The sequence below is a fragment of the Epinephelus moara genome, chromosome 19, assembly GCF_006386435.1.
Source record: "Epinephelus moara isolate mb chromosome 19, YSFRI_EMoa_1.0, whole genome shotgun sequence".
In the NCBI taxonomy this organism is placed as follows: Eukaryota; Metazoa; Chordata; class Actinopteri; order Perciformes; family Serranidae; genus Epinephelus; species Epinephelus moara.
The window spans coordinates 19916062-19943621 of NC_065524.1; the positions used below are offsets into that span (position 1 = coordinate 19916062).

Genomic DNA, 27560 nt, shown 5'->3' on the forward strand with positions numbered 1-27560 from the left:
GAGGAGAAACTGGTGGTAGCACGTGCTGGATATCCAGGTCTATACGGCCTGATGATAGACAGCAGGTTGTCAAACTGCCCCAGAGTCATCCTAAAATATGCCTGGAAATGGCCATCATCGAGGGGAAGCTCCTGGACCAACTGGTGGTGCTCCCCCTGAACCACCCTCTTTTTTAGGGTCTCATGTACCCACATAGATCTCTGTTTCCCTGTGCCCAACAAACTATTTGCTGACAGCCTCTCACCCTCAACCAGAGCTACAGCAAGTACCCTCTGCCTCAGCATTTTAGGAACTAGCTACTAATTACTGTGAAATAAATAAAATTAAGAAATTCACAGTAGGTTGATTACACAGAAAGTTAAGGATGAGCAAGCGTTTTTTTTCCAAGTGGCATTCAATTAAAATAAAAAAAAGGCAGTGCAGTAATTTCTGTGTGATCGGGCCTTATGCCGACATAGTGTCCAGTGTTTGCATACTGTAATATTTAAGCAGAAATAGTATGCAGTTCACATACCACTGGTTTCATACTAAGGTTTCAGACTCTAAAAAACTCACACACTGTTTTAGTGCACTAAATAGCATGCTAGCCTGACACTTGCAGTCTATATTTTCAGTATTCCAATGAGTTCATCTACGGTAACCTGAAGATTATGTCTAAAAAAAAATATTACTGTTGAATATTTTAAATGTAATCTTTTAAGACAGGTCAAAGCAGATATTAGCTGGATATTCCCAAAGCTGGACAAATAAAAACAAAACTATGGCTACATACCACCAGAGGTAAGTCAGATATGTTTTAGTTATTTAGATGAACTGGCCCTTTAACTTATATTTCTGACTTTATGTGTACTGTATGAAAGTGATTATAATTATAGACAATCCCAAAAAGTTTTCCAGCTATGTGTTTTATTTATTACTATGTGCAGTCACAACATGCAATCGGCCATCTTAGCCCATTGTTACATCAGTCCCAAAACAGGATACCTTTCCTCAGCTTGCTAAATTTAACCTGGCTGTCTGTCATTGGTCCATTGTGTCATTGTGTGTCTGTGTTGAAAACTATACACAAAAAATGAAAAAGTGGTCATTTATTAAGAACATGAGAGAACAGTTGTGGGAGGCGTCCCAGACTCACATCATATGTAACTTCCTCTCCCAGGTCGGCCTCCGTGATCAAGATCTTAGAGATTTTCTCACAAGGTCCGTAAAGCACACGAGCCACCAGCGGGTATTCACCATCCCTCAGTCGGGTCCTCTCTACAAGGTCACAGATCAAGAAAACAAATGACCACAAACACACACACAAAATTTCCATTGACAAAACCACAAGGAAAATTATGACTTACCACCAGACTCGTGCACCATATAAAGAACAAACTCTTCAGATTTATTCTCCACCTTAAAAAGACACAAACAGATTATTTCAAGTTTTACTAAAACACTCGAGATGTTACAATTGTCTTACAGCTTACCCTAAACTTGTGTAGCAGCAGGTTGAGAACCTGTGTGGTCGTCATGGAGCTGTTCACTCGCACGTTAGTGACTGAACCATATGCTGGAGTAAATACAGACGTCTGAAGACAAGAGAAACAAATACACAGAAATAAGTGAAAAGACACAAATTATGAGGAACTCTGCTTCATCAACAGTGGAGTAGGGATTCCTGGACATGAACACCTTGGACATTTTGAACAGGAAGGAAATCCCTCAGTCTGAAGCTGGAATCTGTTCAATGAAAACACACACACGCATACTGTATTCAGGAGAAACTGCATGCGGTGTAACCTTGTGTTCTGTGGAACATTAATGAAATCAGCTCACAGTAGGCTATTGTGAAATTCAGCCCAACTACAGGCACACCAGCACAGGAAACTCCTGCCCCTCTGCAGCTGCAGATGTGTCAACAATGGGATACATTAAGGCCTTTGCTTGTATGTATGTTCTGTTTAGTGTACCTTATGGTTGTAGAAGTGTCCATTGATTGAGAACCTGTGTGTGCGCAAGCGCTGCAGATCTCTGGCAGTGTGTGTCCTTGACCTCCTCTGAACCTGCATGAAGGAGGCGTCACTCCTGGTCCTCAGCAGCTGAGGAGAATCCTCCTCCTCCTGAGCACCTATGTCACCACCTCAGGGTAAAAAAACCCCCACACCTCTCATTATGCATGCATCAGTTGTGCATGTTTTCATATACATCAGCAGAACAAATAAATCAAATACTGGTTAAAATAAGCCATAGAATATTTTTCCATTGCCAGTAGACCAGTGTGCCTTTGATTTTTTTTTTTACTTTATTTTTTTTCCGGTGTGTCACGTTTGACATCATAGACAAGTCAGAAAAAAGTTTAGTGAACAATAGAAAGCAGCATGGAGGCCAGTGAAAATCTTATGGTGGTGACTTTTATATCTCTTTCTTATTTAGTCTTTCTCTCAAAGTTGGTGCAGATTTTGAGCGATGCCTGAGAGCTGCTTGGACGGAGACGGATTGGATTTTGTGGCAGCATGTCATTGCATTGCCCCAGTAAAGGGATAAAAATTAGCACGTCCACCCGGTTGTTGCATCTGAGTTGAGACCGATACATACTTGCAACTACTGCAGAGTCATTTGTCCCGGGAGTTGTAACCTCTCCCATTAAGTACAAAAGCCAGATTAAGTGGGTATTCATGTTTTTTGTTTTGTCCAGTTGGAAAGGGTCTTTATAGACTAAATGAATAAATGACCTCACACTTTTGTCCTGTATTATTGGTAGATGCCACTCTACGAAAATTGGAAGGTGTCCTGGGGGGATGGGTGGGTCGAATTAGAAACAAATCATTGGGTAGATGCACTGAAAGTCATGCCTTTTTTCCCCCTTAAAGCTCCTTGATACTCATATTAGTCAAAGCAGTGTTGATTCTCCTTACCTATTTCATTTCATTTATAAAATTGGACCAAACTTTGAGGCTAGTTTTATAGCCAGCACAGCCAATATTTCATATTAAAACAATTTTGACGAATGCTTTTATCAAGCGTATACATTTTTCTGTATCCAACAAAAATACATGCCTTCCTCCATCATATATCATTAGACATTACAGTAGAAAGTGCCAAACTCTGTATAAATCAATAATTAAATAAATAAGTGGCCCACTTTTCATCTTTTGCATGGTATTCATTCAGTCATGAGATGTTGACCCACAAACTTTCTATCAGAATTTTAAATTTTCTAAGACAGAATTAGGATCACCATGTGAAAAAACTTCATCATGAAACCCAGACAAATGATCATGATTAGCAGGGGGGAGTAAATTAAATGTTTAAAAAGAAAAAAACTGATTATCTGTGGTTAAGAAGGACCTCTGGACACTGCCTAAAAAGGCTAATGTCAGGCCTGTGGCTAAGTATTCTAACCCCAGTTATTTATAGTGTTGGTGATCTGATCAAGGTGGCATCTCATGATAATCTGTGCTCAACATGTGAGCCAGCACTTTTCCAATGAAACTGCTGAATGAGGCGCTTGTTGAGCTTTAATCTGTTTCAACATGTGCTTGTAATCTACATTAATCCAGCAGGTGTGTGGGTGAGTGTGTGTGTGGCAATGACTGCACGTGTATGTTACTCACTAGCTGGTGCGGTGTCTCTGCCCAGGGAGTTATTATTAGACTCAGCTGAGAGCTGCTTTGCCACAGCAGATCTATCGTTTCTGTAGAGAGACAGAGGAACAATGTGATTATGTTAGTTAACATTGCTAACACCTGTTTATAATGAACAATATTTAAAATGCATCCAGGTGTTTTGCAAAAACAAGATTTAGCTGATCTTGACTCAGTAAGGTTTGCCTGCTAGCTTTTTTCCAGAACTTTTAACTGCATCTGGATGAAGACTAAGATGTGGTTGATATCCGGGAAAAAGCTAGCAGCTGGAGCTTTATCTGAAACACCAGTTTAGCGTTTTGGGAAGTATGCTTATTTGCATTCTTGCCAAAAGTTTGACAAGCAGATCGATACCATTTTCATATGTGCCATTTAAATATGAAGCTACAGACAGGAGACAGTTAGCTCAGAGACTAGAAACAAGGGGAAACAGCTAGTTCATTAATTAATACATTATTTCTTGTTTGTTTGTTTGTTGCTTGCAGGCAAGAGCGGCGGACATTTTTATGTGCACCATTGAAATTGCAACCGTTGTAGTGGGCTAACTTCTGTGTAAACTAATGTGGCAAGTTGCAAACTCACTGAAGCAGTTTTGCAGTAACAACCAAGTGAGCAGTGAAGTAGTGACGTTTTTAAATAACCAATCCGTAACTTCTAAAATATCACAATAACTGTTATTTCCCTGTTTCTTTCTCTGCATGTTGGTTGAAACACGTAGCCTAAGCTAAAACTGTAGCTGCATGCGAAGAGCGAGTGAGAGCTGCTGCTTTAGCGGGCAGCTGAGAGGCAGAGGCCGCAGGGATAAACAGTGTGCAGATCAGCATATTTTCACATCTAACTCTGAATCAAAGGTTTCTTTCCACCACAACAGAGATGTTGATTGTTGAAACAGTGGACTAACTACTTAGATGACTAACAAGTCGAGTCGAGTTTGAATGAAGTGTGTTTTAACATGAGTTAACAAAGCAATAAAGCTAACAGTAGTCTTGTAAAGTATAAATTTGGATTAGTGTACTGTTATATTTTTTTTGTTTAGGTACATGGACAGGCCAAAACGCCGCTCTCAAACTTGTGAGTGTGACACACTTTACAGCCCAACTGTGTGTGTTGTCACCAGAACAACTAACAACAATTGCTACTTTCTTTTGTACTAGTCAAATGACCACAGCAAACAGTGCAATGTCCCCTCTCCTTTCATTCTTCTTCTGTGGTTTTACCTTTGGACAGAGCCAGGCTAGCTGTTTGTCCCTGCTTACAGTCTTCTTCATGCTAAGCTAAACTTAAATGCATCCAGGTGTTTGCTAAGATCACTCATCATTTTTGTCTAACTACTGTTTCCAAGGTCAATTTTATTTTCAGTATAGATCAGTCTGCCATCTGCATAATTTCTTTGATCAATTTATTAATCATTTTTCCCATAAATGTCTCAAAATAGTAAAGACGATGGATTTAAACTGCTTGTTTTTACATGACAGTCAAAACTCCAAATATATTCACTTTATTATCATACATACATAAATCTGAGAAGTTGGAACAAGTTAAAGTTTTGGACATTCAAAATGTATTGCCAATACAAAGATAAAAATAATGTGAATAGTCTTTGTATGCCATTCCTTAATATCTTTTTTTTTAATGTATTCATATGTCCTCTCTGTTAGGCTACATGGTGTAATATGTACATTTCCCCTTTAGCGATCAGTCTTTTCTCTTATTTTATCTTTTCTAAACTCTAACATATGGCTAGATCTTTAGTACAGCAGCATTATCTATTTTACAGGGAGAGGAGTTTTCCCAGTATCCTTCAGTACATAATACAGGGTGGGGATGCAGGTGAACGAGGTCAGCATGTACAGTTTGAATATCTCTGCTATTGTGTGAGAGGTCTCTGCTGACAGGCAGTTTAACACATGAATCCGTGTCAGTCTGCACGGGTTGTCATACCGGTTGAGACGGAATCTTTCGTTGTCGTCGTACATCTGCAGTCTGATAGGTCGGCGCAGACCCCAGTAGATGTTCAACAGCCCCTCGAGGATGAGCTCTCCATCCTCCTGCACACGTGCAAAAACACACACACACACACACACACACACAGACACACACACAACAATAAAACAATAATCATCAACTCTCGTGGTCAGAGGGGGGATATCCTCTTGGCTACCTGCCACAGTGGCTCAATATCAGGTGTACGTGCAGAAACAGTCGCTCAGCTTCAGGGTGAACCCTCACATCTTGGAGAAACCCATCAAGTTCGACCCACCCTCTTTTACACAGTACAAGGGTGAAGTCACGTCTGAGATGGCAGCAATAATGAGAACACAGACATGGCTGCTTTGGGTCACGTACACGCAGGGGGGAAGGCGTTTTGATTTCACAGAACTGAAACTAAATTTAGAAAAAATAAGGTCACATTTATCTCTCTATTCTGAGTGTGGATTAAAACAGTGTCCCCCTGTTTATATTTTTCGCTTGGCTTTTGAATGGAAAACTAAAAATAATAACAATGGAAAAAGGTCTCAGGGGTGTAAAACACATTTTAGTTCATTGGCCCTGTTTGATTCCAACTGGGCCAAACCAAAACCATTGCATCATACGTCACCTGTAAGTCACAATGCTTCCAAATGTTTCATTTTCTTTTAGTTTAAAGAAGTACAAGTACATTCTGAAAAGGATCATCCTTTTACAAAACACATGATTAACAGCCAGTTTTTCCACATTCATTCAGTCAACCACTCACTGTAATCACGTGCATTTCTCCATACAGTTCCACTCCTGCGTAGCAATGCTGCATCACCATATAAAATAAAAGAAGAAGCTGCTGAGACAGCAGGTTAAGTTTTCCCCTGCCTTACAAACCATTTACAAATCTAAAAGTCTTCCAGTGCCTTAGCAATATTGGTTTTTTTTTTTTTTAGATAAAAGTCTGATACAGATTCCAGATGTGTACTGAGGCTGCTGATTAACAAAACTTTGCACAATATTCAATATCTTTAAACATGACCACAATAAATACAAATTGCTTTTTCAGAGAACTGTGGTTTGGTTCGGCCTCTGAAGCCGCATGCGCCTAAACATCTTAGACTTTGCAATTGTGTTAAAACTTGGTGTGGCAGATCAAGTTTTGGCCTGAATGGTTAAGCCTGTGATCATTTTGTTTGTGCAGATATTAAAAAAGATCCAGAAATAAACCGAATATAACACACTTACTGTGACTGTTGTAATCACAGACTCAGTTCCTTTCATCTCAAACAGCGTGTTATATCATCACAATATCTTCTTTGATACCCCAGAATACAATGCAGATCTTTTAACCGAGATTCCGATGATGTCAACTCCTTCTGATCAATTTTACTCAATCAATTTTACTTTTATTTTTTACTGTTACCCAGTAGCGCTTTTAGTGAAACCCCAAGTAATTCAGGGTAATAGATTAACTGTAAACACATGCATACATGTATTGTACCTATACATCAGAGAGACGTATTATAAAAGGGATGACTTTTATAATATTGAAAACTCTTAAGATCTAATTACAGAGTTTAGACGGTAAATCATAATCATGTTAATTAGGCTCCTGTATCAGAAAACATACTGCACTTGAAGATATATACACATACTGTACAGTATATGGGACTTACTGGTCTTGCACCGGGCCTCTGTTAAAACAGGAAGAGTCCGTGGAAGCGAGAGTTCACGCTCATGACAGATAAATGGTGAATTATCTGCGAACAATTTGTCTCAAGGAAAAGGAACCAAATGTCCAAAAGTACAAAAAAGGTACAAAGAGGGTTGGTGTGTGTGAACCTTTTCTGTCATTTTAAAACAACTTGTCTGACAGAGAAACAAAATCAAGACGCATCTTCAAACTAGGGCTCGTAAATATATATGTAAATATATCGATTTTGTGTTATGAGTCTAGATATTGGTTCAGATTTTGGATATCGTAATATAACAAGTGTTGTCTTTTTCTGGTTTTGAAAGGCTGCATTACGGTAAAGTGATGTCATTATCGGAAATCTGTTCTAGTTGTTCTAATATTTGCCCATAAAGTGCCCCAGGAATGAGTCCTAAAACCCAGAAATTAGTTAGTATTTCATCAGTCCTGGTTCCCTCGTTTCGATGTCGATGGGTTTTTGTTTAGACATGTGAAATAAGGTCGGTGGTTCACACAGGCTTAAGGGACTTCCACACTTTGTTTTATGTCATAAAATACATCAGTTAATACCCCACTAATGAATTCTGAAGGTTTTATGTGCCTATAAAAGTGTGGTTTCAAAAAAGTGGCTTAATGGGACCACAGAATGTTATCTCATCGAACACAGCTGAACAGCGTCGCTGTGGTGCTGATGTTATCAGGCGATCATGGTGTAATTAGTTTTTTGCTTTTTACTTCTGGCAATTGCATTTAGGCTGTAAAAGTCATGAAGTGGTGTTCATTTGTGAACATTATCTTGCTGAACAATACCTGTAAGTATCGTAAACGTTTGTTTGCCACGGAGCTTGTTTTTGGCAATAATCCAAAACCCAAATAAAAAATCCTGTTGGCTTTTTGACGAGGGAACCAGGGCGATGCTAACTTCCGCGTTGGCCTACGAAGAACGTCATACCTGGAGCACTTTATACCCACTTAATCATTAGGCTATATCCACATTACTGATGATTATTTAGCAAAAATCCCATTGTGTAAATATTTCCTGATAGCACCAATGTTCAACTCTACGTTATCGCCAGCCTTACTAGAAACCTAAGAACTCTGATCAAAAAATGTGGCTATAGTTAAAAACTGTTAAAGTTATATTAAGGCACAAAGCTGTTAATGAGGCCAATAAGCCTATTCCTGTCGTCTGGGAGCATGTGACCACTTACACACTGATGTCTGCATTAAAGCAGTTGACATGAGGATCTCAGACTGCTTTAAGAACCATGTGAACAGTTGGTGTTTACACACAAAAAGCTTATGGAGCTGAACCAATTCTTAATGCTGAGGCCTCTATATGTAGGCCTTTCATGTTTATTTACTGTAACTGATTTAAGTTGCATGAATAAATTGTGTCTGACATAGTTATTTCTGACAACTATGTTATAGTTGTACAATAATGTGATTAAAAGAAGGCTTGTCAGTGAGAAATGAAAAAAAGAAAAATGCTGGGGAGGAAATCAGTCAGTTTTTAGTTGGGTCATCATATTAATACTGAAATATCAGAGAAAAAAAAAACAGTTTCAGAGGTAAGACACATTGTTCCCAGGGACTTCATTGTTACTGGAATATAAACATTCAGAGCAGCTGCACCACTGAACCTTGCTGACCCGCCACTCCTAAGCTTCCTGAGTAGGCATGAACACACCCTCAAACACACACACGCACACACGCGCGCACACACACACACAGATGCGAGTAAGGTCAGTAGAGCTATTTTTGGAAGTAACAGCTAATCGCTCTGCTTCAGGGTGCCTCTATAAAAGCTGGATACACACTCCGCTCCAGTCATACTCAACTGAACGGACTAACGGACTAGACAACACTTTCGCTCTGCATGTCAACACAACAAGTCAAGCACCAAAGGTGAGAATGCTTCTACTTTTTGTTCTTCATTATCAGCTCATATTTATCACAGAGGGCTTACAATTTAGTCGCTTTTATGAGTAGATTTTAACATTGTATTACATATTTCACTTTGTTACAAACCAGATTTAGAAAATTAGGAACATAAACTAAGAAATAATTTTTAAATCTTAATTGTAGATATCAAACTAGGAAAGAAGGTATGAACAGTTGAAGAGACAGCAAGCAAAACCACAAATGCAGATACATGACCACTGTAAAGATTTTTTCAGCAGCACAGTGACAGACCCTGATTAAAAACAAAGTGAAATCACAACTCTAGATTTGTTCTGTTGATAAAAATTTGGACTTATTATGTCATTGAAGACAAAGAGTCACTGTCTAACTATTTGATTTTTCCTCTCCTGCTGCAGCATGAAACGCAGGCGGCTGTTGCCTTCCCTGCCTCTCTTGCCCACCATCACCGAGACACTCGAGGACTTGCCTGTCCACCCCTCATCCTCCCAGTCTACCCAGAGCTCCCCGTCTCTGGAGGACTACATGAGCAGTATCCAGGCTCTTGCTCACCCTGCTGAGACCCCGAGCTGTGGCCCCGTCCGACTCCAGAGGTCCCCCAGGCTGCGGCAGTTCTCAAAGGCTCAGATGAAGCTCTCTGCGTCAGCCTCACTTCCTCGCGGCTCTCCCCGCACACTAAGGACTTCCAGACATTACAGTCTGGGTCTAAACAGCACAGAGGATTTTTCTCTCAAGATGAGCAGAGAAAAAGACTGCAGGGGCAAAGACCCCGTGGACTGGCTGTTTGGACAGATACGGACTTAAAGAGAGACGCTGTTGTGGGACGCCCTGAAAGCACTTTGGTGGAATATCTCAACATCAAACACGGCTGGAAGAACCGGTTCTGTTGATCAAGATTAAAACAACAGAGTGTGTGATGGGACTTATTATGACGTGTGAACAAAGACAAAATGTTCACATGGCTCGGGAGAAAAGTGAAGATCTATTTATTTCTATGCACTGAGGACTGAGGTCTACATGTTTACATTGATGTTTTGTAAAGATGTATAAGTTAAAGTGTCTAATAAATTACTAAAATAATCCTGAACATTGTTATTCTCTGCTGATTACTACACAAAAGAGCTGAATATCAACACATCTCAAATCCACATGCAAACGGAGCCGAAATCCTTAGTGATTGTGATTAATCAGAGATAAAATTATTTGCAGCAATTTCAGTAATTGTTTAATCCTTCTGGTCATTTGTCAAGCAAAGCAAAAATGAAAAATAAATTTCCAGTTTCAGCTTTTAAAATGTGAGAATCTGCTGCTCTGCATCTGTTTTCTGACGTAAACTGAATCTCTTTTAGTCTCTGATTGTTGGTTGGACAAAACTAAACACCTGAAGACATTAACCTGGGCTCTGGGAACAGAGACATTTTAAAGACTAAATGACATTAACTGATAATAAAAAGTAATCATTGGAATACTGCTGCCAGGGTTGCATCCATGGATGTACTGTATAAAAAGGTGTTAAAATGTAACTTAGTACAGTTACTCACATACTGTACTCAAGTACACGTTTGAAGTAGGCTACTAGAGTATTTTCATTTTATTCTCCTACTTCAACTTTACTTCATTTCAGAAGGAAATGTTGTACTTTCTCCACTCCAATACATTTATTTGGCTATTTAAATCAATAGCTAATTTTCAAACAATAGTTTACATGCAAACCACATTATTAGCCAGTCCTGGAAAGTAACTAATTACATACAGTCAAGTAATTTATTCAAGTATTCATGGTAGGCCTACTTGTATTTTACTTGAGTATTTCCATTTTTTGCTACTTTATACTTCTACTTAATTACATTTATTGGGATTCACTGAACCTCAAACATTATTTGTACAGCTGTAGGATGGACATGGGAAGGTTTCCCATTTAAGTACAGTGCCCTAAAATGGCTGCTGTTGCTTGACCTGTCACACCTCAGTGTGACATCTTGCCCCTGGACCCAGGTTGAAATTTGATTTGATTGGATACTACTATGACATGTGACCCCCTGGAAGGTCACCAAGCCAACTTATTTTATGAGACTAATTTCACTGGGTGGCTATCATTTTTCTCTTTTCGGAAATGGTGCCCCATGAGGAGATTTAATGCAAATAAAGTGACATTTAATAAAATTAATCATTGTTATTAATATTTTTTTTCTCTGATGGCCATTTTGATAATTTTTACGAGGTCTGGCCCCAACAAATACAGCCAATAGTGGCATTTATTCATAATTGTGCAATAATATTATCAACAATACCAAAAATCTTTGATTCCATTCTAAGCCTTAGCCAAAAGTCTTTACATTCACATCATTAGTCTGCCACAGCAGTCGACACCCAGCTGTACTTCCAAACAAGTACATGTGGTGAGAATTTATGTATTCATAAAAGGTACAACAATTTGAGAGGCATTGTTTGACTGATAACTGCTACCTGAAGCCATCATAGTGTTACACTTAAGACTTTGCTGTTTGCTGTTAGCTTTTCAAGTTACACTACTCTGCAGGAACTTGCAAGAGTTTGGTCCAACAATCTAGTCAAACTGTCAGAATTTGCTGGTAACACTGTTGTTCCTTTCCTCCTTTGTAATTCATCACAGCGTGCCACTTGTCCTGTGAAACAAAGAGCTTGTGTGAGAAAGAACTGACTGTAACTGCTGTTCACTTCAGTCTAAGTAAGAGTTAAAGCATAGGAGCTACAGAGTGCTACCTGCCCTGTGAGGTTGTGTCGTTGCTGCTACTGCTCAAGTTACAGTTGACTTGAATTGAGATGGATTCTGAACCAGGATGTTACGTTATGCAAGAGACTATATAATAGTCACACAGGTGGGACGTCACTAACTGTATATACGACTCAACCGTAACCCATTAGAACCACTGTGAAATACATAAACATTACTGTGTAATGGGTAAAGTGAGTGATTTAGGACACATTTAAATGCAGTTTTCTTCGGCTTATGAACCTTGACACATTGTCTCATGACACGCTGGGAAACTACATCTATTTAGCCCCAACACAACCACAATATGTTAAGTGCACAATGGTAGTGTTGTTTAATGGCCTTAAACTAATAAGGCGAAATCAGCTTTATAAATTTCAGTCACATAAACTCAAAACACAAAAATTGTTGACTTAAATAAAAAATATGTCAATTTATTGTGTCAAGTAAACATTTAAATTTTTATGTCATTTTGACAATCTGGGGCATTTGTGTACACTTCACATTAAAATTATGTGTCATGGATGGATTGGGGTTTACAGTGTACTTTGAACCACAAATGACAGACAATGTGTGACCTGTTACAAGGTCTGGTCCCAACACATTTAGAGGCACATATTGTACTTTTTACTACTACCTTTTACTTACTAGTTACTTTTCAGATTTAAAATATAATCACAAAATAAATCACAATATATTAGATTAGATTGATGAGACAAGAATGTACTGATCCCCTGGAGGATGTTCACTGCAACTACTCAGCCTTAAACAAAGTAAGTGAAATAAGTTCCACATATTAAAGCATCAACCACCATAATCCAGTAATATGATAAATATTATTCTGAAATAGGCCAATTTGCACAGTGAGTACTTTTACCTTTGATATGAGTTATTCTTCTACCACTGTTATCTCTGCTTACAGATCAGAACCTCAACAACTGTGTATAAAGTGCTTTAAAATGACCTCTTTTGACCTGCTGGGCTGAAATAAAATGCTCCTTACATATTAAAGCATCAGTAATAATTATCCAATATTAACATTAGACAGGGGAAGGTGCCCTCCTTAACAACAAAGTAATTTTACTGTGAAAAAAAAAATGGATATAATTTTAGCATGTACAGGATGATGATGCATAAACAAACACACACTTGGGAGAAATAAATTGGTAGAGTAGCCATTTTTGTTGTTATAGCCCAAAAATGAAAATCTTGTAAAGGCAAGTAGCCTCCGAGCTACAAAACAATCTATCTAACTGAATAAAACCAACTAAAATCCCAACCTTGACCAATTAATGGATTATCTACAAGCCTTTAAGCCTTTCCTTCAGTCTAATTGTTTTTATTTCAAGATGTCTTCCTCCAGCAAGCTTGCTAAAAATGTTTGCTAATTTCAGATAGCTAGCAATGTTAATGATTGCTAGCTATCTAGCTAATAGCACTAGTAAGCTGTTGAAACTACAATACTATACTATTACTATATGTGAATATACACTAGGCTATATAAAGTCTCACATGACTATATACTAGATAATATAACTAAATAATATTTCAAGGCAGGACACCCCTGAGGGTTTTCACCCCTTTTCTAAGGGAGGCGTCAAGCCCCAAAGGGTCTAACTTGACATTTTTACTTTACAGGAGACAAATCTTTTTTTCCTTCCTTATTAATTGAACAACTTTCCCCACAAATCCCCCATCATCATCATATACATCAAAGCTTTTTATGTACAATTTAATATAAATATGTAGTTCACCATTTTCAAGTGACAATAAATAGATCAGTTTACCCTAAAGTGGTTCTGGTGGAAAAATCGTAAGAATGCAGCAATTCAGATGAAATGTCATCATTCACTAGAGCATAGCCATTCAGTACTGTGCATGTGTTGAGAGTAGATTTAATGCCATATATTGGTTAGGACTGGAATTGAGGGGGTGGGGGCATCTCACCCCATCTTACCCTATATTATGTAATAACACTCACACATGGGGCATTTTAATGAGTACTTATTCACACTATTGCAATCTGCTTATAATACTTAAGCAAGATTATAAATGAGACTTGTAAATGAAGAATTTCTGGTGTAATTACTACAGTGGGCCTCACATCTAAAAAAAATCCCAGCATCCCTCTGCCATCTAGTGGTACTCAATGGTGCTACAGTGGTGGCATTTTTAAACCAAACAGTATCTGATGCAGCCACAAGAGGGAGCTGCATATCCACAGACTAGTAATTAGGTTAACAGCGGACAGACATGCACAGGCAAATACATTCAGCCCCTCCTGTGTTAAACTGAGCCCAGTGTTGACTTGGATCAGACTGAAATCTTTTGCTATCATCTGAACAAATCCCCTGGAGGTTAAAACATTTCTTTAATGGGAAGATCAGGGTTTACAGCCCTTTTGACACAGATCCACCATGCTGAAGTTCTCTTGAGGGAGACAGTTATTCAGGCATTGCTGTGGCCCTGCGTTCTGAGCAGAGAAAGCAGAACATACCTTCAACAATCAGCATCACATACAGCTAACACAGCTAATACAGTTGTATTCTTGGTAGGCATTCATGTTAGAGCTTGTTTTCTCATCAAAATTTTGGTTCAGTTGAGTTCACCGTGGATGGCACCGGGCTTTCATGTCAACATGACATTTCCACCCACAACATGACTAACACTCATCACCTGACCACACCTGCAGAGCGTGACAATCATGTAATTTTAAAACACTTACAAGTCAACTTATTTTTTTCCACACAGAACCTGTTTACATCAGTCTGAATAATCAACCGAAATGAACGAACAGTCAGACATGTCACGATGTGATCACAGTTAAAGTCTGTCTGGAATGACATTGCATGTCTACAGCTGTTTTTCATTAAAATTCATGGTCACTGTATGTCGTAAATCATGTTAGGGGTTTCCACATTTTGGTCTTAGGCCAGCATCCAACCCAAGAATGTCGCTGCTGAGTAACATTTGTAATGACTCAGTCATGAGTAAACTTTGGTCTCAACTCCATCACCTCTAACAATGTCACTATATCATGGTAAATGGAAATGCCCTTTTATAGGACGTCTCTGGTCTTTCCACCACTCAAAGTGCTGTTACTTGTCACATTCACCCATTCACAATCACATTCACACACTGGTGGCCGAGGCGACTATGCAAGGAGCCACCTGCTACTCAGTTTAACACACACTCACACACCAGTGGCACAGCCATCAGTGGCAACCGGGGGTTCAGCATCTTGCCCAAGGATATGTCCGGCCAATCTCCGGATTAGCTCAACCTCCTAAGCCAAAGCTGCCCTCATGATAGGTATGAATTATTAATTAATTATTATAATAAAGAACTTACATAAAGGAACACCCATTTCTCATCATATGTCATACTGCGACACAGAGTACTGTATACATCATAACAGTCAGCATGCTGTCACAATGTATTTTGTACCCTAACAATACAGTAACAAGAAAGTTCATTGGCTAGCTGCTCTGAAGCTTTTGGTCATATCACATGTACTCTCAGTGGATGCTTTTGGATATTCAAATTCACCATTCACTTCCCTCATATAGTATCTCTTGATGGTATCACACAATCTTAAAACCGATTTTTGAACTTCTTCAATAAACAACAACTGAACAGACTTTGCAGTGAGACTGTTTTGTCAGCTGCTGTTTTCAAGGTCAAGAATGAACTTTCAGTCTCAAAAAAAAGCTTCTGTAGCTATGAATCATGATTTTAGCGCTTTGGCTTCATGTCTTAGTTTCATTTCTCATAGCATATGTTTTAGTAAAGACAGTGATGTAAGAATGTTTGTCCAAATTTAACTTTTGCCACTGCTCCTGCACTTATATTGACAGGGCTGAGTCAGTAAAGACGAACAGAGCCTTCAAACAAGAGACTAAAACAACAAAAGGGAAAACTACTCTATGTACCTGCAGCTTATTATTTAGTATAAGAGACACAGAGATTAAAGACTTAACATCAACAAAGTGGTTCTTGTAAGCTACTACAAGCAGAATTTATTGATGACACATAGTGTGTAGGTTGGTCGTTAATGCCAATCATTCTTACAGACTACAAACCAGTAGGCTAAATTTGTTCCTTCCTGTGTCTGAAAGTATTGTGGCTAATTTATGCTTTCCACAATTTCTTCCAGTGACAAAATACTGCAAGAAATTGCCTCCAGTCTCAGTCAGTCTGGTCTCAATCTGGCACTTTTCCAAATGCTCTGAAAACTGAAGTCATCAGGCCTTTCCTAAAGAAGAGCAGTCTTGATACCACTGTACTGAACAACTATCAGCCTGTTTCAAACTTACTGTATTTAAGTAAAGTTATTGTAAAAGTTGTCTACCACCAAATTGGCAACTTTTTGAAGCTGAACAATTGCTTTGATAACTCTCAGTCAGGTTTTTGGCCCCATCACAGTACTGAGACTGCACTCATAGAGGTAATAAATGATATGCACCTGAATACTGACTCAGTCAAAGTCTCTGTTTTAGTGCTGTTGGATTTCAGTGCTACTTTTGACACAGTGGACACACAAGACTAGAAATCTGGGTCAGACTCTATGGAACTGTCCTTAAATGGTTCATTTCCTCATGACAGGAAGTACTTGATTAGTAAATATGAGTCAGAGCAGATGGCCGTGACATATGGGGTCCCACAGGGATCCATTTTTGGACCCCTTTTGTTTAATCTCTATATGCTTCCATTAGGCCAAATCATGTAAAATACTAACGTAGCCTATCATCATTATGTAGATGACACACAAATACACATATCGTTTTTAACCAGGTGATTATGGACCTGTAGAATGTCTGTGTCAGAGATAAGACCGACATAATTGTATTTGGGCCACAAAAAGAAAGACAGGCCACATAAAGAAAGACAAAGTGTCAACTCTCACCTTGAGGCCTTCTCTCTTATAACTAAGAGTCTTATAACTTTGGCGTTATCCTGGACTCAGATTTAAATTTCCATAGCCACATCAAATCCATAACGTCATCTGCCTACTACCATTTAAAAATCCTTGCTAGAGTCAAAGGAATAATGTCAAAACATGACCTTGAAAGGCTCACCCACGCCTTTATTTCCAGTAGATTAGATCACTGCAATCATCTGTTTGTAGGCCTTTCAAAACAAGCTTTTGGGAAACTTCAGCTTATTCAGAATGCTGCTGCTAACGTCCTGACAAAGACTAGGAAATATGACCACATTACTCCAGTCCTAAAAAGCTGTCTTTACACTGGTTACATGTCACTAAGAGAATTGATTTAAAAATCTTGCTGCTTGTTTATAAATCACTCTGTGGCTCAGCGCCCAAATATATATCTGAAATGCATGTGACAACCTTCTAGGACCCTGGTGCCGGCCTGTTGACTGTCCCAAGAGTCAGAACAAAACAGGATAAAGCAGCGTTTTGTTATCATGCAGCACAAACCTGGAATAGCCTCCCAGATAATGTTAGACAAGCACTGACTCTGACCACTTTTAAGTCAAAGCTAAAATTGCTATTTTTAAAGGTGATTTTTAAAAAAATGTTAAGCATTTAGTAATTAATTTTACATACATCTTTTTTCTCTGTACTCTTTTATTGTAAATCTGTATCCTTTATTATGTTCTATATTTTATAACTCTGTAAAGTACTTTGAATTGCCCTGGTGTATGAAATGTGCTATACAAACAAAGCTGCCTTGTTGTACCTTACCATTAATCTCTGATAAAAAAAAAGTATTTTAGTTAAAACAATATTTAAAGGAATATCTGGTAATTGATTAAAGGTTCTATAGCTACTTTACATTCAGAGTATCTATGTTTCAGTCTGACCTGGTATATTCTACACACGGCTTTCAAAATAGAGATGGCAGAGTCCACAGCTTGCAACTAATAGTGCTAACAGCATGAACAGCGCTAACAAGGGCAACAGTGCTGACAGAGCTAGCCATATTATCTCGAGTAGTAGGAGAGACCAAAGGATGGGAGCTTTGCTTTTGCAAAACCTGCTGTATGAGTGCTGTGCAGAGCAGTGGCGATAAGCTCGCCAGTGGGACACACTCAGAGGGACTCACATGCAGTCAGATTACAACACACAGAGAAGAAGTGTGACTTCATTCTCTGCTCAGGACGCCATTACTCCACTATATCTTTACATAGCAAATAGCTTTCTACTGCTATATTAATGGTCTGAATGTCACATATAGCACCTTTAAATTCAGGCAACATAATCAAAACAATGTGGCTAAAGGCTGCTATGATGTTTTTGATTACCAGCAAAGCAAACAGAAAGTTAAGCTACATATGAGTAAGTCGTTGTCACTTTAAGGTGAGTCATTGTCCTGTTTTGGCTGAGACCCTTTGTTCCCCTTTTATCTTTTTTCCACATTCTCACCGAACTGGAGCCTTGCACAGTCTGTGTGATAACACAAAAAGCAACAAATAATGTGGAATCATTACAGCTATCACACTTACATATAATAAAAGTTATATATATTTAGGCTATTCTATAAATCTGGACTGTATCTATTTAGCTATTAGAGAAGCAACACGTTTTGGTTGAATTACTTAACTTTCATTTTCAGCAAAGTTCTCCAAGGAGGTGAAGCTTCTAGTTGTGCACAGGTGTGTTGCATGCTGCCAATGATTACACTGAGATTGGTTACTTTCACATTATGTACGCTCTGATAAAGGTCTGATAGACCAAAAGCTCAACAATAAAGTGAAACACTGCATACATGTAAGTGTGTGAAAATCTTTTCTACCAGTCCGGACTTATTGATGTTTCCAGCACCTTGCCAAGTCCAGGCTGGGTGGAGCGATGGTTGTTCTGCATCATTTTCAGCAAGATCCCACATTAAAGCTTCGGAAGAACCATTACAAGTTCCGGTGATGTAATGCGATGTGTTGAGTCATTCTCCATGATGAGTTTGGTTTAATATCTGCTCATCAAATGTCAGTGTTCAGTAAATACAACCATTTTAAAAGGTTCAAGCTCTTGTATCTTAATTTTTGGTTAATATTATGTCGATGTTGTGATATCATTGGTCCCTCTACTATACATGTGTATGTTTCATGTACACATGTTGTGTCTGCGACTGTGGGGGGATTTTCCCAGAATGAGTGAGTCTGGCTGGTGGGACAAAAAAGAGGGACAGATTGTGACCACCCTGCCCTGCACCATACACACACACACACACACACACACACACACACACACTGGCTTTCTCTGAAAAACCTACTGGTTAACACAAAGGGGAACTCCTGACCATAAAACCCATAGAATAGCTATCAAACAAATAACCAAAAACGTCACAACAGCAAAACGTTAACTGTGGAAATATTTTGCTCAGTGGTTAGTGTATATGACTGAAACCTGAGACTCCTTCCATTTTCATTTTGAGGGAAAAGGGATTTTTTGTGGTTTCTCATGTTGCAATAAACCCAGGAATGCCAGGTCTGTGCTCAGAGCTGCCGGCACATTGGAAGCTGAACTGGTCTCAGGTTTTTTGTCCTCATTATCTGCCTTAAAAATCAAAGTGCTGGTTGAACTGGTTCCAGTTTTGCTATGTGTGCAACCCATTTTACAACGTCCTACAATCAAGCTCGCCCACGCACATACCCCCCGACACTTGTCAATAACTCGCCCTGTTTACCTTTTTTTATTTCCGTTAGCACTGGCTCCTGTCAGGTGATCTGTCTGCGGCTGAACGTTTCTTACCTCGCGAGTCCTCAGCTGGAAGTTTTTCCCTTCGTGGTAGCAGTTGTAGGTCCTCAACAGAGATAAGATGTCAGGCCTGAAATTAACACAACACCATGAAGGGTAGATTAGCACTCACAGCTCTCACACAATGCAAGCAGTGATGAAATTTAATACATGTAATCACCATTGAGATTTCACTTCACTCTGTGTAATTACTGCGCAGTAAGTGAACTAAAAGGACTTACTTTGGGATAAGTTTCTCTTCACTGAGCTTCACGTAGGTCTGATGCTCACCCATTCTGACTGGAGCCCAGCTGTAGTAGAAATAAAGATTGAATTAGGTCTATAACACTGTGTATTACCATGTCTAATAATGTAAATAATGATGTGCATGTACATATGATCTTAATTATCCCCAGAGAGAGAATATTTTTGAGCATGTGCTTCTGAAAAGATGATTGACAACCACATAGAAATAAAACAAAAACAATAAATATTTCTTTTTGATTCAGCCTTTAAAATCTAGTCCTAAAAGCAGGGACAGGGAATTAGGAGAAATCACATGCTCTTTGTTGACACAGAGCCAACAGAGTAACATGTCGCGGCAAAGCTCGGAGCCCGGAAAACACTGTGTCTTCTGTCTCATTCAAGGATAACTTCTGCTACTGTGGCAGGCTTCTTCTTAACAGTTAGCATCATAATAATGACAATAAACATGAATCAGTCATCTCTGTGACACAGTTTCTAAAGAAAATGACCAGTCTGCAACACCAGTTTCATTTTTGCCTAATATGTTGAATGCACAGTAAAAACAGGAGGACACCAATTAATCACGGTGTCCTTGTGGGTGTCAGGTCTTTCTGACCGGACAGAGGAATGTTGTCCCTGATCTCGGCATCCTGATTCCTGTGTCCTTACACTTTAGAGTGCCATAGGGAATTTCCTGGTTTGGAAAGCCCAGTCCTGAGTATGCGGGGGGAGGAGCATGGGTATAAAACGGCAACATGTGGCTCAGGGGCTCAGTGTCAACGTTCAGCTTGTCTCCAGTATGAAGCTTTATCTTCACTCAGCCTGTCAGCTCGCCTTCCTGAGCCTCTGCTGCGTACTGATCGCAGGTAAGAATCATCCATGCATATGATCTCTGTATTCTTCCATAAAATGGGGATATAGTAAAAGCAGGGACTGTTGTTTTTTTGGGGCAAAGGTGTCTGAGCATGTGAACAGTAACTCAATCTCTGCTCGTGTTGCTCCGTATTGAATTAACCTGTAATCCTGTTACTGCGTCCCTGCAGTGAGAGAGTCAGACAGCACGTTTGTCCCGGGAAGATGTTTGTGTCTGGGCACGCAACCAGGTGTCAGGGGGCAACTGAAAGATCTCGCAGTCTACCCAAAGAGCCCCAGCTGTGACAAAGTCGCAGTGATGTGAGTAACAACCAGATCATACGGACACACACATTCATTAACACACACATGTCCAGATGAGTAAATGTGTGGGTTTATGTGTGTTTTTCAGAGTGACACTAAAGAGTAACAATACTCCAGTGTGTCTGAATCCAGATGCACCCATGGGCAAACAGCTGATTCGCTGCTGGAAGAGGTGAGAACCTTGATCTATGATTCTTTTAGCAAACCAGTACACACACTCACTAAGGGCATGCATGGCAACTGTGTCCTGCCTCTGTAGGGCTTTATAAGGGATACTACAGCTTCGGCAACCCTCAGAGTACCATGTAATCAATCACTTACTAGAGTTAATTTGCACACGACAACAGCAATATGCTCTATCTTTTTACACGACTGCAGAATGTTTAAGCCGTGTGTTGTAACTGGTTACGGAACAGTCCCACCTGTCTTCACATTTCCCGTAAATCACCGCCAACAGTATCTTATTGTTGCCAGGCCAGTTCTTGTAGTAACAGAGCACCTAGCTGAGCAGTTTTTACACCTTTCCTCTACATGTTTTGCTTCTTGTGAGACAGAAAAGAGTGACAGTTCGTGCCTCTAACAGTGGTAATCAACTAATTTTGTATTAGAGCTATATTTCCATGCTTTCCTTTCTCAGTGTATATAATGGATTCTTCAGCCCAGTTGCCAGAATAAAATGTTGGCATCGTGTGTTTCTGCAAACTATGGATATGTTACATTTGTGCAATTCATGCGTATCATATTAACACCAATAAACAGACATAGTTCAGATTACATATATTTAAGTTTCTCATCGGGGGGAGGAGGGGGCGGCGGATGGCGTGAGACCTTGTTGAGCCAGTAGCAAACCACTGTTCAAGACCAACAAACAACAAAGCGTGTATTTTTATTGACATGTCAGGATATTTCCAGCCGTGCTTGTTGCAACAATATATGGTGTTTTAACAAAATAAGATGTTTTTCTAACCCCAAGCAAGTGGTGTTTGTGCTTAAATGTAACCACAGTTTAACCACAGCGTTCTCACAACATAAACTTGAAAACTGAAATGTAAAGAAACATAATGTTTCACCATATCCGCCACATACAAAATGCACAATTGTAACACACCCCTGGTTTGTAGGGACGCACAATGCCAACATGTATTCTGGCCGTTGGTTTGGATTCTTCCATAAAAGCAGTTCATGCCACAACAAATGCACATTACATTGTACCTGACTTGACTCTAATACGCACAGGAGTATCAATACGCAGCCCTTCCTCCAGGCTAAAGTTTGTACTGTTGTGTTTTCTAGAGCTCACAAGTTGGGTCGTGATGTGAGGCTGTGCCTGAAGAGGAGGAGGAGGAGGGGCAGAGGAGGTCAGCGCCAGCGCTCTCGACAGAGGAGCCAGGGGCACAACAGGAGAGCTTCATCCTCTAACTCCCAATAGTCAGCGAGTCTGACAGATGATATAAAGCTACTGCATGGAGAGAAATCTGTTCATGCTGATTCTTGCCACACTGTGGACGCCCAGGCCACCAGAGGCCGTTAAAAACCAACACCCTACCACTTTTCATTCCCTGAATGTCAAACGGCTGAGACATCAAGCTCCCCTAAACTGTCGTCTGAGCTGTAAATCTCTTTGCAGGCCGCAGCAGGGGGCTTTATTTTTTCTGTGCAAATGACTGATGTAGTGTTGAAAACTAAGCCCTGGAGGCTTGTCATAAATGTTAACAGTTTTAGCTTTTACACACTGTTAAATGGTCAATATATTGTTTATGTGTAGTTCTGTGGATGCAGCTGGAAAAGCTAACTGAAGACACTAAGCCGGTTATTTATTTTTATATTAATGTGAGCATTGTTTTTGTAAATAAATATATCAGATCAACTGTGTGGCCTTGTGTGCGATTTGTTGTTAAAACTCCTGTTGTTATCTTTAGAGCTGAATGATGGGAATGACAATTACTTGCTTGACAGGATATGAGAGGTCACCTAACCCGCAGTCCCAGCTTTAGTTAATAAACTACAGGATGTGAGTCAGCGGCAGGCACAGAGCAAACACGTCTCCCTTAAACATCTGCACAAACATCTTAAAGCTATGATAAGACCTAACTGTGGGTTGTATTGTATTTTAAATATATAAAAATCTCTTTCCATGGTAAATCGGCAGAGGAGACCACCTGATGTAAGAGCATTTGCTGGGGGTGTTTTAGAAAACCTTAACTGTGCCTATCACAAGTTACTGTTTAAAACCTTTATGGGCCACTGTTAGTGTTGCACAACTAAGATGTTCAGGTGATCAGGGCGTGAACTGGTGAGAGTGATTGCTTTATGATGTCTGGTAAACATGCTTCACACCAGCTCTGTGATTTCTTGTAAATCATGTGACAGATTAGACCCCGATAGATCTCAAAGAGAGAACACACCCACACACACACGTAATACTTTTGCCTACTTTTGCCGTGCACCCACATAAACCTTGGTAATGGAAAGTTAATACCTAAGGCGAGTACCAACTTGTTTTATTTTTCACCTAAAACACCTATTGGAATTGACATGGGATTCTGCAGATCTGATATGTGATCTGTTCATGCTTGAGAGCACAAAGTGGTAATATGGAAAGTGAAAGTAAACTGCTGACAAGGTAACCTTTGTCCAGGGCTGGGCAGGATAATTTAAGGGACTTTTCCTGTTGTCATGCTGTTCCTTTGAAGTCAGGTTGTTTATTGTTAGGATGAGACAGGATATCAATAGAAAGGATCTGTTAACAGCTGTCAAGATAACTTTCTTGTATCTGTTACTGGCAAGTGACCAACAGAAGCCCCTTAATATCCAACCGACTATAAGAAGGCCTACCCTTCGTACTTCAATTTATACAGAATCTGCACCACTGCATTTATGTGACAGCTGTAGTTACTTTGCAGACTGAGATGTTAGACACCAAATCTAGACCATCTTCTTATTACAAGTGCTGTGTATAATAAACTCAACAGCATATCAGTAATTTCAAATATTCCTCTTCTCAACCAAAGAAAAAATTGACATGTTCTTTATTAATTCTCACTTTGAACAGTTAATCGTCACGAATGAAAACAGCAGTGTTGTATTCTTTTTATCTTCAGTAAACGCAACGGAGGCAAGACGAGACCAGTCGGAGAGGGTTTACAAGAAACTACGTGGAAATACTAGTGTCTTATTGGTTGACAGGTTTGTCTATTCTCGGACGTACAAGCCGGTGTGTCAAAGACTTTTTTCCGAACCCGCACTACAACACAGAGACAAACTGCCAAAATGGGTTTGTTCACAAAAAGAAGAAAATACCTTTGTGTATTACATTTGCCAAATTAACAAGAGTGGAAAGATCATTACAAATTTGTTGTAGATAGTGTTTCAGAGTGATTATAAAGCTTTCCCAAATTCAACATCTCACAAAACTCTGTGATTTTGCGAAGGGAGTCTGGTACTGTCTCCCCTGGTGACAAAGGAGTGTATTGCAGTTACTGTACTCCTTAGATTGTTGCCCAAACACATCGAATCAACTAAGGTCCTTTGTCAGAAGTCACGTTGCATAATGTTATAGTGTTGCATATCAATACATGTTAAGTGTATTATGATGATAATAATCTGAATACTTCATCCATCACTGTTAAAATCTCATTTAAGATTTACATTTTTGAAAAATTATTAGACACTATTAATTAACAAAATTTCCCAAATGTTAACATGAGCTACCAGCTAAGAAAGAGTTTTACCGAACTTATTAACAGAACAAATGGAACAGCAGCACTCACAGGTAAACTGTATTCTTATTTACTGTGTGGAAAAAACTGAACATGTTTCAACTAGAAGTCGTCATCAGCGTAATCAAAAGGCAGAAATGGTAAATAATATAAACAGGTGAGGTTCAAACACCAGTCAGGGAAGAGAATATGTAACTGCACAACAGGGTCCATCTGTCCATATATACATATATATATATATATGTATATAAAGAGCCAGACTCAGCTCAGACACAGACAATCCAGACTAATAAATAAAGATGCACATAAATAGAAAAAACCTTCACACAAACTTCACACCTTTTCTGCATCAGTCGGAACACAACCTCCTGTAATTAAATGTAACCACATGACTGAGAGTGCAAATCATAAAATACGTAGTTGCAAAGATTGATAATCAACTTTTATAGTCGTGTGTTTTTATAGTAGTGTTTGTTTCTCATGTCCATGTGTAATGGTATTGCACTAATAATAGATTGTGTTTGTGGTATTTCAGTAAAAGCTGAATGTATAAGGTAACACGATTTTGAGTATTTTCAACTACATTATATGTCTGAGATTTGGTCTGTCAACTGTGAGTTTTTGGTTTTCTGCTTAAGGAAGTGGGAAAAATTGGCAGTTACTAAAACATACTGAAAGATTCAGCAGATTATAGGGGTAGAAAGTGAAATGAAACGCCTCATTAAAAAAGGCAGAACATCTTATCTTCTACCTTTTCTGATGAAAGCTTGCTGTTTGCTAAGGACTGACAAGGTGAGTTAAACACTCTCACGAACAGTATCTAAAATACCTATCACTGTAGCCACAATCATAATGCTGGTGTTATGATGCTGCCACCTAGTGACTAAAGCATTTGGCACACTGAACTTCAACCTGATCTGTAAAGTGTACTGTCTATTTAAAAGTGCCACTGTCTGAATTATAAGCTGGGATTCAGTGCTTTCTAAAATGATCCATTTAAGTGTAGAGCATCATTTGGTCACATGATAAAGAAGGGAGGTTAATCAATTAAAGTACTGGTGTGTGATTTATTTCATACAAATGCAGCTCCACTTTGATACACTCCATTTTGATATATTACTCAACCAGTCATAATAAATCTAACCTGGTTCATTAAACCGTCAATAGCTGTTATTCTTAAAAGCAGATCTTCCCAGAGAATAAGCTCTGGTACACAGGAAGTGATTCTTTTGCATATCCTGCAGCTGAAACAGAAGTTTCTTAGGCGAAAAAAATAGAAGAAGACGAAAAAAATGCTTGCATGAGCAGCGGCAGTCACCACAAAAACCAGGAAACAGACTGCCCAGTACTGACCACAGCACTGCCTGACTGGGAAGTGAGGTGCAAATTCAGCTAAACAATGAACACTGTGAACAAAAGAGAGATTTCTGTCACACAGCTGCTCCTCTAATGGACTTGTTAATCTTTGTGAGGATGGAAAATAAAATGTTAATGCCTGAGCTTGTAGCTGCACCTATCAGCCCTCCATCCTCCCTTTCATGACCTCTGTCCACCTCCACTTTCATCCAAGTAAAGTGCTGACAAAGTGGGTGCATAATGGGATGGTCAGTCTATCTCTTATGCATATTTATACACAATAATGGCCATATAAATATTCCATTACCTTAAAGATTCCAGTCTGTCACCATTATTATGAATTATTCATCCACTGCACATGGCTGCACAGGAGATGGACCAAAAGCTTAGAGCTGTGTGAAGAAAATAGAGGTCACTCTGATGGGTGATGCTCAGATTTGGGTGAATTTACATAAGCTTTCTCTTCTCTTCCTCTTCTTCTTTGTGACTAAATTACGCACCACCTCTGCGTGAAAGCTCCCTCGGTGGACAAAGAGCCTTCATTGCAGGTCTGCTAATTGGTTTGATCATCGCGAGATTCGTATCCAATTATCGCACCTATTCTGGCAGCTGAGCCCGGAGACTCCCATTCCCATGCGTAAAATGTCCAGGGCACCTCCAAGTAACGCGCATACACAACCTTTACACAGACATTTATATTTAAGGACAAACGCTGGCTGGAGAGAAAGAGATTAACTGGCAGATCACTTGCTGAAGATTGATTTATTGATCTGTTTCTATTGCAGCAGGCGAGCGTGTAGTTTCGTAGTAGCGTCAGATGAAAGCAGACGAAAATGAAAGTTTTTCACACCAGTCACTGCATTAATTTCCCTTAATGCAATAAATAAATTTGCACCGTTAGTAACCGGCACCCAACTTTAAAACATTTCCTGCCTTCAGAACATTATGTTGTTTTCAGGGTTAAACAGATTGATCACATCAGTAAAGTTCCTTCCCTCTGTTAGTGTAAAATGATCCTGCAGTACATTTGATCAGTTTCTCACCATAGCAGACTGCGTCCTCCGTCCTCTTCCGTATATCCACCAGCGATGTATCCCGCTTATCGTCTTCATGCCTCCCTGACCGTGCGGTATTCAGAGCTGGAAAACTGACAACACGATGATCCAATAGAAGGCTGCACTCTTACGGCTCAGCCAATCAGCGTTCAGCGTGGGCGGGGCGAAGAGAGTCAGGGTTTCATACCTCTCTCCTCTGGATAAAGGGATCCTGAGGGCTTTACCTCAGCCTCATCAGTCTCAGCCATCAGTTTAAACTGTTATCTTGTTTTTTCCGTCATTTTTTTGACTTATAATCAGCTAGAAAACTCAGGTTAGAGGTTACATTGAATGTTGTGTGTTTTAATGCA

The 27560-nt window shown here is 39.4% G+C and overlaps 2 protein-coding genes across 2 annotated transcripts in view; one reads left to right on the top strand and one right to left on the bottom strand.

Annotated features, from left to right (window-relative positions):
* The window catches only part of rassf4a (Ras association domain family member 4a), a 30589-nt gene extending 3293 nt beyond the window's left edge, over positions 1-27296 (bottom strand). The window contains exons 1-9 of the mRNA XM_050071507.1: positions 27199-27296; positions 19901-19969; positions 19674-19749; positions 5571-5677; positions 3600-3679; positions 1956-2125; positions 1473-1574; positions 1347-1398; positions 1136-1257 (exon numbers count right to left, since the gene is read on the bottom strand). Of these exons, the coding sequence (XP_049927464.1) occupies positions 1136-1257; positions 1347-1398; positions 1473-1574; positions 1956-2125; positions 3600-3679; positions 5571-5677; positions 19674-19749; positions 19901-19953 (762 nt within the window). The 5' untranslated portion in view covers positions 19954-19969; positions 27199-27296. The remainder of the gene's footprint in view (positions 1-1135; positions 1258-1346; positions 1399-1472; positions 1575-1955; positions 2126-3599; positions 3680-5570; positions 5678-19673; positions 19750-19900; positions 19970-27198) is intronic.
* On the top strand, positions 20672-22947 carry LOC126406923 (C-X-C motif chemokine 11-like). The gene is made up of 4 exons (XM_050071509.1): positions 20672-20770; positions 20948-21077; positions 21169-21252; positions 22374-22947. Exons 1-4 carry the CDS (start codon positions 20704-20706, stop codon positions 22507-22509), a joined length of 417 nt encoding a protein of 138 aa, XP_049927466.1. The 5' UTR covers positions 20672-20703; the 3' UTR covers positions 22510-22947.
* Positions 27297-27560: the final 264 nt, after the last annotated feature.

Coding starts and splice junctions, on each gene's coding strand:
- LOC126406923 (XM_050071509.1), top strand. CDS start 20,704: ATGAAGCTTTATCTTCACTCAGCCTGTCAGCTCGCCTTCCTGAGCCTC. Junction 21,078..21,168: donor TGTGACAAAGTCGCAGTGAT/GTGAGTAACAAC, acceptor TGTGTTTTTCAG/AGTGACACTAAAGAGTAACA. Junction 21,253..22,373: donor CTGATTCGCTGCTGGAAGAG/GTGAGAACCTTG, acceptor TGTGTTTTCTAG/AGCTCACAAGTTGGGTCGTG.